This window comes from Fukomys damarensis, unplaced genomic scaffold (assembly GCF_012274545.1).
Source record: "Fukomys damarensis isolate Sample0158 unplaced genomic scaffold, DMR_v1.0_HiC HiC_scaffold_19, whole genome shotgun sequence".
NCBI classification, from domain to species: Eukaryota; Metazoa; Chordata; class Mammalia; order Rodentia; family Bathyergidae; genus Fukomys; species Fukomys damarensis.
In genome coordinates, this window is record NW_022900931.1 from 24,916,623 (window position 1) to 24,930,286 (window position 13,664).

The 13,664-nt window shown below is 37.1% G+C and overlaps 1 protein-coding gene across 1 annotated transcript in view; it reads right to left on the reverse strand.

The window, feature by feature from the left end:
• Positions 1-208: 208 nt before the first annotated feature.
• Positions 209-13,664, reverse strand: part of LOC104850730 (ovostatin-like) — a 52,263-nt gene continuing 38,807 nt past the window's right edge. The window contains exons 26-35 of the mRNA XM_010607794.1: positions 12,457-12,613; positions 11,592-11,666; positions 11,082-11,247; positions 10,698-10,903; positions 9,005-9,220; positions 7,106-7,230; positions 6,477-6,567; positions 3,148-3,216; positions 2,782-2,884; positions 209-1,284 (exon numbers count right to left, since the gene is read on the reverse strand). Coding sequence (XP_010606096.1) covers positions 1,223-1,284; positions 2,782-2,884; positions 3,148-3,216; positions 6,477-6,567; positions 7,106-7,230; positions 9,005-9,220; positions 10,698-10,903; positions 11,082-11,247; positions 11,592-11,666; positions 12,457-12,613 — 1,270 coding nt within the window. The 3' untranslated portion in view covers positions 209-1,222. The remainder of the gene's footprint in view (positions 1,285-2,781; positions 2,885-3,147; positions 3,217-6,476; positions 6,568-7,105; positions 7,231-9,004; positions 9,221-10,697; positions 10,904-11,081; positions 11,248-11,591; positions 11,667-12,456; positions 12,614-13,664) is intronic.

Genomic DNA, 13,664 nt, shown 5'->3' on the forward strand with positions numbered 1-13,664 from the left:
AAGCTAACAGGGAGAAATCAACATAACACAAAGGACTCGCACCTGTGTCAATACATCTGGAAGAGTTTATACCACTAGTGAGAGCTGGGTGAGCAGGTGTGGATTGAGGCCGTGGGGAATTTAAGAAGCATGAGTGACATTTGAAATTCTAAAGTTTGTTCATTTAAGATATTTGAGAGACAATACATTGGTTTTCCATTGCTGCTGTAACAGTCTCACACATTGGGCCTAAAAATAGCACATATGTATTCTTTTACCTTAATACTTACATATAAATATAAACTTTTAGACACTTTAAAATAGTTTTTAGATATATTATGTACTATATATACCTATGCTCAATTGAATTATAATAGTGAATGTTTGAGCTAATAGATACAGTTTCAGAATTGATCCTCCAAATGATCATGAGACATGGGGTGAGAAACAGTTAATTTTTTTGTTATTTTTATACTGAGAAAGAAAGTTTAATTTTGAAATGAAAGCTAAGATACACAGATTCTTTCCTCAACAGTAATTGTCAAAATAAATTTGTTTATATTTAAATATTGTGAAAGTATTACTTTTCTATGGTTTCCAGAAAATTTATTCAAAACACCTACCAGAACTAAATTATTAGTGCATTGGAATGTTCCATGTTCAGCAAAACATTTAATTGTGATTTATTCAGTGATTGATGTGCTATGTTGTCCTTCTTCCGAAAGCAAAGAGTAAGGTGAGGACTTGGGTGTAGATCATTCATTTCAGGAAACAATAGCGAGAGAGCAGGAAAGTGAGAGCATAAAAAAAGGAAAAAAAAGCTAATTTAAGGATCACTGAGGCTGCTCTCGGAGACAGTGGGGGACTGATTTCCAGGGAACATCATGAGAGGCATCTGGAGCGCTACGGAGAGCTCCGGAGCTCTCTGACCGCAGGCTGAGGCAGGAGTGGTCCTCCGGGGGCTCCACCTTTCACAGGTTAAACTTTGCTCTTGGGCTTATGAACCCTGCACCTCCCACCATGCCTCCTTACAAGCGAAGCTGGCCACTGGGGCGTGTGAGGGCAACCTCAGGCTGGTGGTGGTGTGTTTGAGGGGGATGTTGTTGGTGGGAGAACTCGAGTGTCTGGGCATCCTGGAGATTCTAAATCTTTGCTTTGGTTGAAGCAGTGGAAAGAGTCACTTAATACATAGCTCAGTTCCAAAGTGCTGTCTTCTTTTCCATCTCATTTCCTTTATCCCAGTCTAGAAGGTTTCAGAGGATATCTGATTGCACGGAGTGTTGTATTCGGCTACTGCAAATTCATCTGGAAGAGAGTAACTGTTACTAGAAACGGTCTCACAACACTGCTCAAGAAGAAAGTTTCTTTATTATCTGTTTAGAAATAAACTCCCCTACATCTGTGCTAATATAAGAATTTACTTCCTTGACAATTTCCACATATATTTCTATTCCTATCACACTGCACGCATATGTGTGTTACTGTTCTTACCTGTTTCAGGTACACAATGCATGTTAAAACCCGAGATTAGCGCTTACTTTTCTGAAGTAGAAAATCTTTATTATTTCAACACTTGGAGGGACAGTGAAAACTTAATCATTACTAAATATTTGAGTACCCAAAGTCTGTAAATCTTGATTTGTTGGTAAACACTCTCTGTTTGTGGCTGAACTATGTATCAATACAGTTATGTGACAACAGTAGCTTTTTTGTCTATTAAAAGTCTATGAATCATTTACTACATGTGATAATCTGACTTGAAATTAACTAATTTGTCATTTTCATATTTTGATTAAATTATTAGACCTATATTTTAATTTATTCATATGCATAATTTAAATCTAAGGAATGCAAAGGAAGACAGATAAGCTTCAATTTCAAGTCCAAAGTCCCGATTTAGAGTTTTTAGTCTGCCACTTGTTTTGTGTTATTAGTGAGAATGTACTTTTTCTGAGCAAAAGTGATAACAATAAAAATCTGGTTAAAGATGCAGAAACTCGAAGTTACATGACAAAGTAGCTATAATTATATATATATATATATATATATTTTTTTTTTTTTCTTATTTGAAATGCCACTGTATTTGGCAACATACGAATAAATAGGTGATGGCGATCGCTCAGTAGATTACAAGATACACATCTAGGTTTGTCTGTTGAAGGACAAGAGATCAGAACAAGTCAACTCAGCTGGCAGTCAGCCAGCCAAGACCTGTCTCTGTGCGATCCCTGGGCTGCCCCAGCTCACACAGCCAGTTAGTTATCTATCCACTGGCCACAGACACACAGCCGCCCTGAACCGGGAGGGCGACATAAATGACAAACCTAGTACATCCATCACCTGCAAGGAGTAATGAATACGTGCCAAATCAGAATATTTCCACAAACTCTCTGATAGCTTCTCCTCTATTTTGTATTGAAATCATTTATGTCCTCTCATTCACACCATTGGGCAAGCTGCATGTCAGAATTCAAAGCCATCAGCTCTGTTTTGCATGAACCTATAGTTTATTCAGAAAGAGAATCCTTCACACTTATTCTCTAGTAATTTAAATGAATATTTTAGTGAAAAGATAACAGGAAAAATACCAAAATTGTTCTCTCATAACTAGAATAAATCTCAAGGTCTGTTTGCTATTTGAACTCAAGAATTTCATATGAAATGATATGAAGTGTTACAAGACATGAAATGAGGAAAAGAGATTTCAAAAACAGTAACTACAGCATCAGTAGAGAAAATGAAAATCGCCTTGTTTCTAATTTAATCTAGGATATACTGGTATGAAAGAAGTGAAATGCTTACCAGTTGCATAGTAATCATAGAGCTGAATGGATGCAGGCTTGTTGCTGGGTACAAGTGTGTCTTGTTCAACAGAGAATGAGAACTTAATTTCCTTTCGAGGAACCTGGGAATAAATCAATATTATTAAGCACATTAAATGTATTCCATCAATTTCTCTCTATGAGCAGTGATCATTTGGCACTACTTCCTTACAGAAGAACAACAGCAAAACATAAATCAGAAGGGCCAGGGAGGTAGCTCAGTGGTTTTGCCACCTGCCTTGCAAGTGCGAGGACCCAAGTTCAATCCCTGGTACTAAAAAACCCAAAACTACATTGTGTCCCAAGCCCATACAACACACAAATCAAATTATGACAGTAAACTTACATTCTGTAGATAAAAAAAGATGTGGGTGGCTTTAATTTCTACTCGCTGTACTTTGCCATCTTCTTGAAGCTAAAAATCACAAGGAAAAATATACTGAAAATTTAGGGAACTAGTAATACAAACAGCTAATCACACATTAAAAATTCAATTTTAATTTGGTAGTTTTTTTTGCAACTTGACACATATTTTCAGTATTCCACAACAAATATTAATCTTTAAGAGTCATTTATTCAATAATTTTGAGAAACCTGAGTATTTGTTTCTAATTTTCAATAGAATAATAAAACATACATTATTGATTTATTTTTAATCAAACTAATATTTGTGTCTATTTATGGGGTAACTTGTGATTTTTATCTATCTGTACACTTTAAAAGAGTCGATCAAGGTAATTAACAACTCTTACCTCACCAACTTGCTATTTTGTGTGTGTGTTGAGGACGTTAAAAATCCATTCTTTTAGTAATTTTAAACCTACTCAATCGTTATGCAGTGCTTTATGTTACTAAAGCTTTTCCTCCAGTTTAGCTAAAATGTACTTTTTGGTCAATATTATTATTCCTTTTTCTTTTGTCCTCCTCCTATTTGTTAAACACTTAACTACTCTCCATTTCTGAGATTTTTAAGAAAAGATTGTACATAGAAGTGAAATAATGTGATATTTGTCTTTCTGTGCCTGGCTTATTTCACCATACTTAACATCCTCCTAAGTTGCATCCATACCATTATCAGATGTCCATCTTTTTATAAAGCATTATAGTATCCCAGTGTGCACAAGTACTGTTCCCTTTACCCATTCACCTCGGTCATTTACACAGGCACTTTGCCTCCATAGCGTGGCCAATGTGAAGAGTGCTCAACCAGACACAGAAGTGCAGTTCTTCTGGGTATTTGCCCTCATGGGGATTGCTGGGTTACTCGGAAGTGCTGTTCTTACTTTGTAAAGGAACTTCTATGCTGTTCCCCAAAGTGGCTGGATGTGGGGAACCAGGAGTGAGACCGGAGGTCTGTTTTGTAGCACACAGGCATCAACATTTCTTGGAGAGAACAAACCACAGCTGAAGTCCGATGAAAGCAAATGCACATTCAGGGCAGTCCAGAAATTACGAGAACTGATGAACCTTCCCTGAACCCTGGGTCACAGGCCTGCTTGCTTCTTCCCTGTGTGTGTCTAAGGAAAGTGAGGAGCTTTATCCGCTCAGGGCTCTTTTGTCAGTAGAGGCGGAGAGTCCCCTGGTCCTTCTTCTTCTCCCCATCCTTGCCAACATTTATTATCCCTCACCTTTTGGATAACAGCAGCTCTAATCGAAGTGATATTCCATTGTAGCTTTAATAGGCTTTTCTCCAGTGATTAGAGATCTTGAGCATTTTTTTCACAAATATGTTGACCATTTTCCTTTCCATTTTATTGACTGTTGCCTTTGCTGTGCAGAGAGGTTTTTAGTTTGATGCAATCTTATTAGTGTATTTTGGCTTTTGTTTCTTGTGCTTTTTGAGTTCAGTCTAAGGAATCGTTGCCCAGGTTTCCCATTTTGTTTTTTTCTACAGGTTTGGATATTTTTCTTTTTAAATTAAATTAAAATTAAAATTTAATATAATAATTATATTCCTCTTGGGAATTACACATATACACATAACATCTTGATCACTTTTACTTCCTCTCTTCCCCATCTCCCTTCCTCATCTTCAGAAAGTCTACCTCCCTGTTTCATCCCTCTTTTATTTTACTTTTCAATGTATAGTCTGGCTCCTCATATAAGAGAAACAACCCTTATCCTCCAATCCTATTGTGTCTGATTAATTTCACTTAGCATTATGATCTCAAGAGGCAGCCTTATTCCTACACATGACTCCAATTGTCCTTTGCTCTGCTGAAAACGAGGGTCCCATTGCATTCTATTGGATGTGAACATCTACTTTTCCCCTTGCTACTTTATTTCAGTACTAGAGATTACACCCAAGGTCTTCACACTGAGCTATATCTGATGTCCTTTTTATTTTTTATTTTGTGACAGAGTCTCACTAAATAGCCCAGGCTGGGGTTGAATTTGTAATCACCCACCTCAGCCGCCCAAAGGGCTAAGATTACAGGCATGGGCCACCATACCCAGCTTCCAACACTACTTAATAGGCAGCCTGTTCCTTACCATTGTGTGTTCTCCATATTCTTATAAAAAATCAATTGATTGTAAATACTTGGATGTATTTCTGTGCTTTCTGCTTCACTTGTTTAGTGTGTCTATTGTCATGCCAGTACCATGTCATTTTGATTACAATTGCTTTATAATGTGTTTTGAAACCAAAGAGTGTTTGTCTGGCTGCTTTTTGTTCAAGATTGCTTTAACTCTTCAGGGGTCTGGCTGCTTTTTGTTCAAGATTGCTTTAGCTCTTCAGGGTCTTTTAGGTTCCATATAAATAAAAAAATTTTTTTCTGTTTCTGTTAAGCATGTCATTGGAATTTTGATAGGGATTACATTGACCCTGTAGATTGTTTTGGGTATATTTTAGCAATATTATTTCTTTGAGTCCCTGAACACAGGATGTCTTTCCATTTATTTGTGTTTTCTTCAATCTCTTTCATAAATGCTTTATAGTTTTCCATGTATAGACTTTTCAACTCCTTGATTAAATATATTGAGTATTTTATTTATTTCTTATTTTTGGCACAGGGAATCGAACTTGGGACCTTGTGCTTGCAAGGCAGGTGGCAGCACCACTGATTGATTGGTTGATGGTATTGAAGTGGGATAGTTTTTTATTTTTAAACTTTTAAAAATTTCTTTCTTTAGATAATTTGTTAATATATAAATATATTACTGATTTTTAAATGTCATTTTGAACCTACAACTTTACTTAACTCTAATTTTTTTGGCACTCTAGGAATTTTTACATGTAAGATCACATCAGCATACAGAAAAAAAAGGTACTTCTTATTTTCCTGTATGGTTCTTTTTATTTCTTTTTCTTGTCTAACTGCTCTGACTTAAACTTCCAGTAATATGTTGATCGAAGTGGTAAAAATTGACATCTTTGTCTTGTCCTTGAGCTTAGAGGGAATGCTTTCAACTTCCCACCGCTGAGCATGATGATAGATATGGGGCATCTATGTGTTTTATGTTTTCATGATTTACTGATTTGATGGTATAAGAATACAAATAAATTTGAGAACCTTGAATAATATACTATGAGATACCGATGTGATTGAAATTTCATTCCATAAGACAAGAAAATGTATTCTTTTTATACAATGTAGAGCCATTGCACAAAGTAGAGAGCAACATATTATGGCCATTCTGAAGTTATTTTACTTAGCAGCAGTTATTCTTTACCTTCTTTACTGATGATCTGTCAGGAACATATCCAGAAAGCATCTTTACATCAATGATCACCATGTTGGAGGAGTTGCGTTTTCCAAGATAACTTTTTATGAAAAGTACAAAATTGAAAATTCAGACAAATGTTAATTATTATTGAAGAAAAAATTATCAATAAAGATGTATTTGTGTAGAAAAAGGTTATTGTTCTGTGCCCCTTGTAAGGTATATTGTTATGAGATCAAGATATTCTCATTACAATCTGGAATTAGTGCTGTACCACAATGAAGCAACACATATTTCAACCCATTCACAAATGGGTACAGAGGTGAACCTGATTTACACTGTGATATATTCATTTGTAAATGAGAAACATTAGGGAAATATGCCTCTTAAAGAGGAATTCAGAGAAGAATTTTTTTCTTACAATTTCTGTTGGGGTCTCCTATTTTATATATTTTGAAGCTTCACTTATTTTTCCACCTGGAATTATCTTATGCAACCAAGGCAATTTAAGCCAGATGAAATATATTTGCCAAGGAATTTAAATAAATTCACCCCTTTGTTTTCATTGGAGGCCAAGACACAAGGCTATTTGAATCAGAGGTACAGATGTAGCTAAGTTTAAAAAAGAAAGTTATTACCTGGCTGAAACAATAAGGTCAAACTTTGTATCAGACAATCCTTTGCAAATGGCATTGGCTGTATTCGCAGAAAGGGAAAATCCAGATGACTTCTTGGGTAGTAGGATGTTATATCTCAGAGTCGTCTTGAATAAATATAGAATATGTTGCTTATTAACTAAAAGATTACTTTACATTTATTACCACTCTATTAAAGTTTCAAATTAAAAGTCAATTTTTACCTCTATGCTTCCTATACCATTTGTACTTCCTTTCTATACATTTATGGAGCTCGTAGTGCTTGTTTTAGAGAGGACAAAAATGAGGTGCAGGGAGATAAATAACTTGTCAAAACTTATAGAATTCATGGATAACAGCTAGAACATAGACTGTCTTTTCATAAATAATTGAAATGATCTGATATCAGCCTCAAGAAACTCATTTATTTTTTTTAAGTACTGGGGACTGAACCCAAGGGCTTCACACTGAGCTACATGCTTGGTCCCTTTGAAAATTAATTAATTAATTAATTAACTAACCAACTTATTTCAGTACTGGGGATTGAATACAGGGTCTCCACACTGAGCTACATCCCCAGCCAGTTTTTATTTTGAAGCAAGGTCTCACTAAGTCATTATATTGCCCAGTCCGAGCTCAAACACTGCCACCCTCCTGCCTCAGCCTCTTAGAGTGCTGGCATTACACTGAGCTGATAAAATTATCATCTTGTCAGAATTACAGGAATGAAGGCAAATGAATACCAGTAGGATGGTGAATGAACTAAGAGGGGAATTGTAGCATCTAAGTCTATAGTGATATGACTAGGAAATAGCCTTGGTTAACAACCTAATTTGACCTAATAACTGTACTTCTAGAAATATATTCTTAAGATACACCTGTCCAAGTATTAAGAAAAATGTGCGTAGTGTTCAGTATATCTCTGTCTGTAACCAGGAAAGAAGGGCAGGGATTCCAGTGTGTATCAGCAGGCTACTTACTAAATACATTCTGCTATTTTTATATAGTGTGGTGATACCTACGAAACAAAAGCAGAAGTTCTTAAAGAATTAGAAGAATTTCCATTTGGCAGTCCTTAAATTAAAGATCGATTCAGGCGAATGTCATCAGTGCATGTGAAGAATTGTAGGTGAAAATTCACCAATTTTCACACTGAGCATTTAATATTTAAACGTATGTAGCATGCAACGTCTGCATGATTCCAATGTAACATTTTAAGCTCTTTCGGGAGCAAAAGGGAATAAAAAAAAATCCCTCTTTGTGAAGAAATATGCTGGTCACTACCTTAATACAAGATCAAATGTAGTGTCACTAGGGGCTGAGGGGTAACTGAGTGGTAGATCACTTGCCTAGCAAATGTGAGGCCCTGGATTTGGACCTAAGCATCTACAAAGAAATAAAAAACAAAACTAAAACAAAGCAAAAGAAAAAAAAGTAATAACATTGGTGGTGATATGCTCCTGGATACGAGAGAATGTAGATCTAACTTTCAGTTTACAGAAGCCACATAAAGGCAACACATTTTATGACACCAAAAAGAAAACTGAAAAATCCAGATATTCTACAAGACAATGGGCCTGATGTCTTAAAAATTAAAAAAATTAATGTCACGAGAAAAACACAAAACTTGTTAGATATATACAATCAAAGGAGATTTAAGAAGCACAATAGACAATTGCAAAGCAAAGTTTTGAATTAATCTCGGTTTGGGAAAGTAAAAGATAAAGTACTTTGGGAATAATTAATTACATTATATTACAAACCACCGTCAGTTTGTGTTAGCTATGACAATGGCATTGTACTTACAAGATGAAGTGCTTTGGAGATGCACTAGGCCTTCCTTACGATGACTCTAATTTACTTTAAAATTCACCCAAAAGGAAAGAAAAGGCCCAGACTTACCTGCACATATACACAGCCACTGCCGCTCACTTTCACCGTGAGCTGTCTTGAAGGCGTTGGCACTAAAATTTGCAGTGGTACCAAGCGGTTCTCATCATTCACCTGGAAGGACCTATTGAACCCTCTGTCAGAGAAAATCTGCACTGAATTTCGTCTGTTTTTAGAAAACGTGAGTGTTTGGAATAGCGTCAGAGCTTGGAGAGCCACAACGGTGTCCTAAAACAGCAATGACCGAAACGGTATTAGAGTGAATCCTACAGCTTTGAAATCACAGTGAAATATAAATGTCACCCATTCAAAAATAATTTGAAATGTTATCACTTTTTGGGTGCATTTTTTTATTATTTTGTGAACTATACTTTGTATACTTTATCAAAAATACATAAGGCCCATGGCAAAATTTCTGTTCGACTCTTTAATTCGGATAAAAACATTATCAAAGAGAATAACAATGTGAGAAAAGATGAGGAAATTTTAAAAATGTCTACTGAGTAAGGCCTTGCTCTCCCAGATAATTAAAAATTTGAGGCCAGACAGCCTGTGGGAAAAAATAAAAGGCTTAAAAAGACAAGAAAATAAATTTAATTGAATTTTCCAGTAAGAGCAGCATTTTAAATAATTGGCTAAATAAATTGTCTATATGGCACTGAAATAACTGGTTGTCCATTTAAAAATATCACACTGGTTTCTGCTTAAAATAAATCTACATCGGCATATACCTTATATTGATTAGTAATCAAAATATAATTAATCTATAAAATACAGAAAATACAGATATGTATTGAATATTTTTATCTAAAAGCTAGTCTTAGCATGGTATTAAAGTGAAAACCTTGAACAGCATTATTAAATTAAGTGAAAATGAAAAGAAAATAACCCATGCAATTAAAGTATCACATAGATTGCAAGGAAGATGAGAACGTGGCCAGGGTGTTACGTGCATTAACATGGCTAAAATCTTTATCTGCAAGTCTTATAAATAATCAAGAAAAAGACAAACACTCTTACTAGAAATTGCATAAATGACGTATGACCTGGTGATTCAACACAATGAAATGAAAAGGATTTAAAAAAAGGAAAATATTGGGCGGGGGATTTAGCTCAGTGGCACCATGCCTGCCTTGCAAGTGCAAAGTCCTGAGTTCAATTCCTGGTACCAAAACAAAAAACAAACAAACACACACACACACACACACACACACACACACACACACACACAAAAAGAAAGAAAAACATAATTCCATGTAAATAGAAACCATGGAGATTATTACTACCCAGAATGAGTGATTTTATTGTATCAGATCAAAAGAGATTATGTAAATGATTTTGAAGTTATACAGTAAAAGTTATTCTCACATTGATTATAATAATTCATTGATGTCATTTTTTCTGATAAAATCATCGCCTTTAATTTTGACTAGAAAGTTTAGCAGGTAGGTGTTTAAATTTCCATTTTAAAAATGGAATAGAAATAATCTTTGGAATAACTACTTGAAGACCGTTATTGGTGAAATACCACATCTTCATTAAACTTAAAATATGGCAAATTAAGAAACAACAGCAAATTTAATAGTGGCAATAACAAATTCATTTGGTTGGATAAATAAAATATGTACATTCAAAGGCCAACACCGTCAGTGCAAGCAGGTCCTCCATTTTGGCACACAGAGATTAAAAAATATGAATGAATTACCTTCGTGGAAGAAAAACCGCCACGGGAATTCTGCTGCTTTGCCACCCACTGTACAATCTGTGAAGCATAGGATAGCTCTTCTGAAGTCAGCCCTGGCTTCGAAAGGAAAGCCAGCAGAATATAACTGGTCACTTCTATGCTCGCAGAGGACGCCCAGGTGTTGTAGGAAGAGGATGGCCCCTTCAGTTCCCAGTACACTGAGCCGCCTGGGGGAAAAGCGGACGGACGTCAGCAGTGCCTCTGCCAAAGCAGGAGGCTCACGTGTGTGGACAAGCAGGTGAAACTTGAGGCAGTGCAAACCTGGTGACCTGAGACACCGAGGGGTGGCAATGGTGCCGCCAGTAGCAGTGCTAATCGTTCCACAAGTATGTGAGGGGCACTCACCTACTTTCTTGGCCTTTTTGCTCAGTTCATTGAAGAAGAATTCCCTTTTGTCCTTATTGTCTACTAAACTGAAAGTACGGGTCAAGAGAGCCTGGTCATAGGTGCTCAAAGCGCTCTTCTGAGACGCAGCCTCTATGCACTGAAGGCCCTTTTGAACTGCCACAAACTGCAAAAGAAAGAAAAGTCACTTGTGTACACCAGTGCACGTGTGAAAACATCGGTGGTGGTGTGTTCATCACTAGAAAAAAAAAATCAGGAACGAATCCCATCCGTGCTGAAATATTCAAAGTGCAAATGAACACGTTTAATTTCTGCAGTTCCACATACTTTGATGGACAGAACCATGCACAGTTCCTGCGTGGTTTGATTTGATGACTGAAAAGGGTATTGTTTCAGCATGATTTGGTGGTAGCTCTAAATATAAAGTTGTGGCCCCTGGTATTACATCGACAGTGAACATATTTTGGATTTCTAAGAGGCAAGTTACTGGTATCATGCTGGATCACTTACTGAGACTGGGTGACCGGCTTCCAGCAGGGCATTGACAACATAGGCAGTGAGAGAGATGTCACTGTCGTCTTCCCCCTGGATAAAGCACAGGAGTAATATGTGAGAGTCAATGCAAAGTATTGAGAAGATGCAGACTAGTTGTTTTCTTTTGACATTTGGGGGTGGGCACCAGGGGTCAAACACAAGGGTACCCTCCCATTCAGCTACATCCTTGGTCCTTTTTATTTTTGAGACAGCACCTACCAAGTTGTTCAGGATGGACTTGAATTTGTGAAGCTCTAGCCTCAGCCCCTAGAGAAGCTGGGACTAAAAGTGTGCATCCCTGAACTTGACTTTTTGAACTTGAAACATTTTTTGGGGGGATGAAGTTGTTCATATCCCCAAAAGATACTAGTTATAAAATGGAAAACAGTGAATGAAATTGCGAGGAATTTACAGAAGTAGAAACATTACTTTATAAAAATGACTTACGGGCTGAAGAAGACATTTAGGATCATAGGAGGCACAGAATGGCTGCAGAGTACCTTCCCTCGACCTTGTCCTTGCTCTAGACATAGTGTGAACAGTGTCGTGGAAAATGCATGTGTAATATTCTCATAAAAGAATACAGCATGAAATAGAATGGTAGATCCACCAATGGAACAAATAGAACAGAAGGAAATCCTGGTAAGTACAGAAGGCAACATAACAAAGTCCTCAAGATCAGTGATTAGCAGAGGCATTATAAGCAGTGAACTACTTAGGAGATGGAAACCACACGAGAATAAAACAGATTCTAGCAGGCCAGTAATATTAGTTATGAAGAAAATCATCAAAGGATCTTGACGAACAACATGGAAGCTGACAGGCAGAATTCCTTCAGTACCTTCAAGGCGTTGTTGAAGACATCGCCAAGATTTGGGAAGCAACCGTCTGGCCTCTGAACACCTAGGAGCCAGATGAGGGTCTGCGATTGTACTTTGTCATCAATATAAATGTAGCCCCTGGCTTGTGCAAATGACTTGTACACAAATGCTGTCAGCCTGAAAAGAACCACACACAAGCATGTTTATGACCAGCACTGGGAGGCAAATTCTCATTAAAAGGAGTAGTTTCCTACAATTGCAGTTTTGAGTTTCACATCCTGAAAATTCCTTCCCAAAGCTCTGGCCTAACATCTGACAGCAACTCGCCATCCCTTTTAAACCTCAAGCACTGGTTTGCACGTCTCCTTCTCCTCATTCACCGTTTGTGTCCAGGCAAAGGGCTGGCTGCCTCCTCTGAAATGTTCTCTGATTCTCTTATGTGTGCCTCAAACAAGAGTACAATTTCCCCATTTTTCCCGCTTAGCACCTAAAATTTGGAAAGGTTCTAGAAATCGCAAAATGTTTTAACAACAAAAAATTAATAGCTGGGCCAGGGATGTAGCTCAGCATCACTGCACCTGCGTGGCAAGCATGAGGTCCTGAGTTCTATTTTCTGTACCAAAGGGGAAAAAATTAACAGCCACGATGAAGTAGATGTGATAGTGCATTTTCACAGGTGATAACTTGGAGTCCGGAGCTGGAGTGGCTCATCCACACACAAGTGAGGTGCATGCTTACAGGTGTACTCCCCACCCCTGCAGAGAGGCCTTCCTTGCAGGTAAGTTGCCAACTCAGGTTCCTGAGTGTGTAATACTCCTTGCCTGTATCCAAACTGTCATGATGCAGTTTCTGAAAACTCTCATGACGTTTTACAAGCTCCCACAGCATTATGTGCATACTTTTATTGCTGTTTGTGTTACATTGTGTTCCGATGTACTTTCTTGCCTCTCACTACTACAAGATAAACTTCCTGAGGTCGAGGATCATTTATCATTTCCAGGTAAAATAAAATAATGAGTAAGAGATCCAATTCTGGTGCAGACAGTACAGTTCTGTCAGAGTTAGCATAGAGTTTGGGAAACTCTTTAATATCTCTCTTTGCTACATGCTGGACTGTTGTCTGTGAAAGTCCCAACCTCTGGGGGCCAGAAGGTGACTGCTTTTGGAGATAGGGCCTTTAAATGGTAATGAGGTTAAAATGAGACCATCTTTTTTTTTTTTTTTTTTT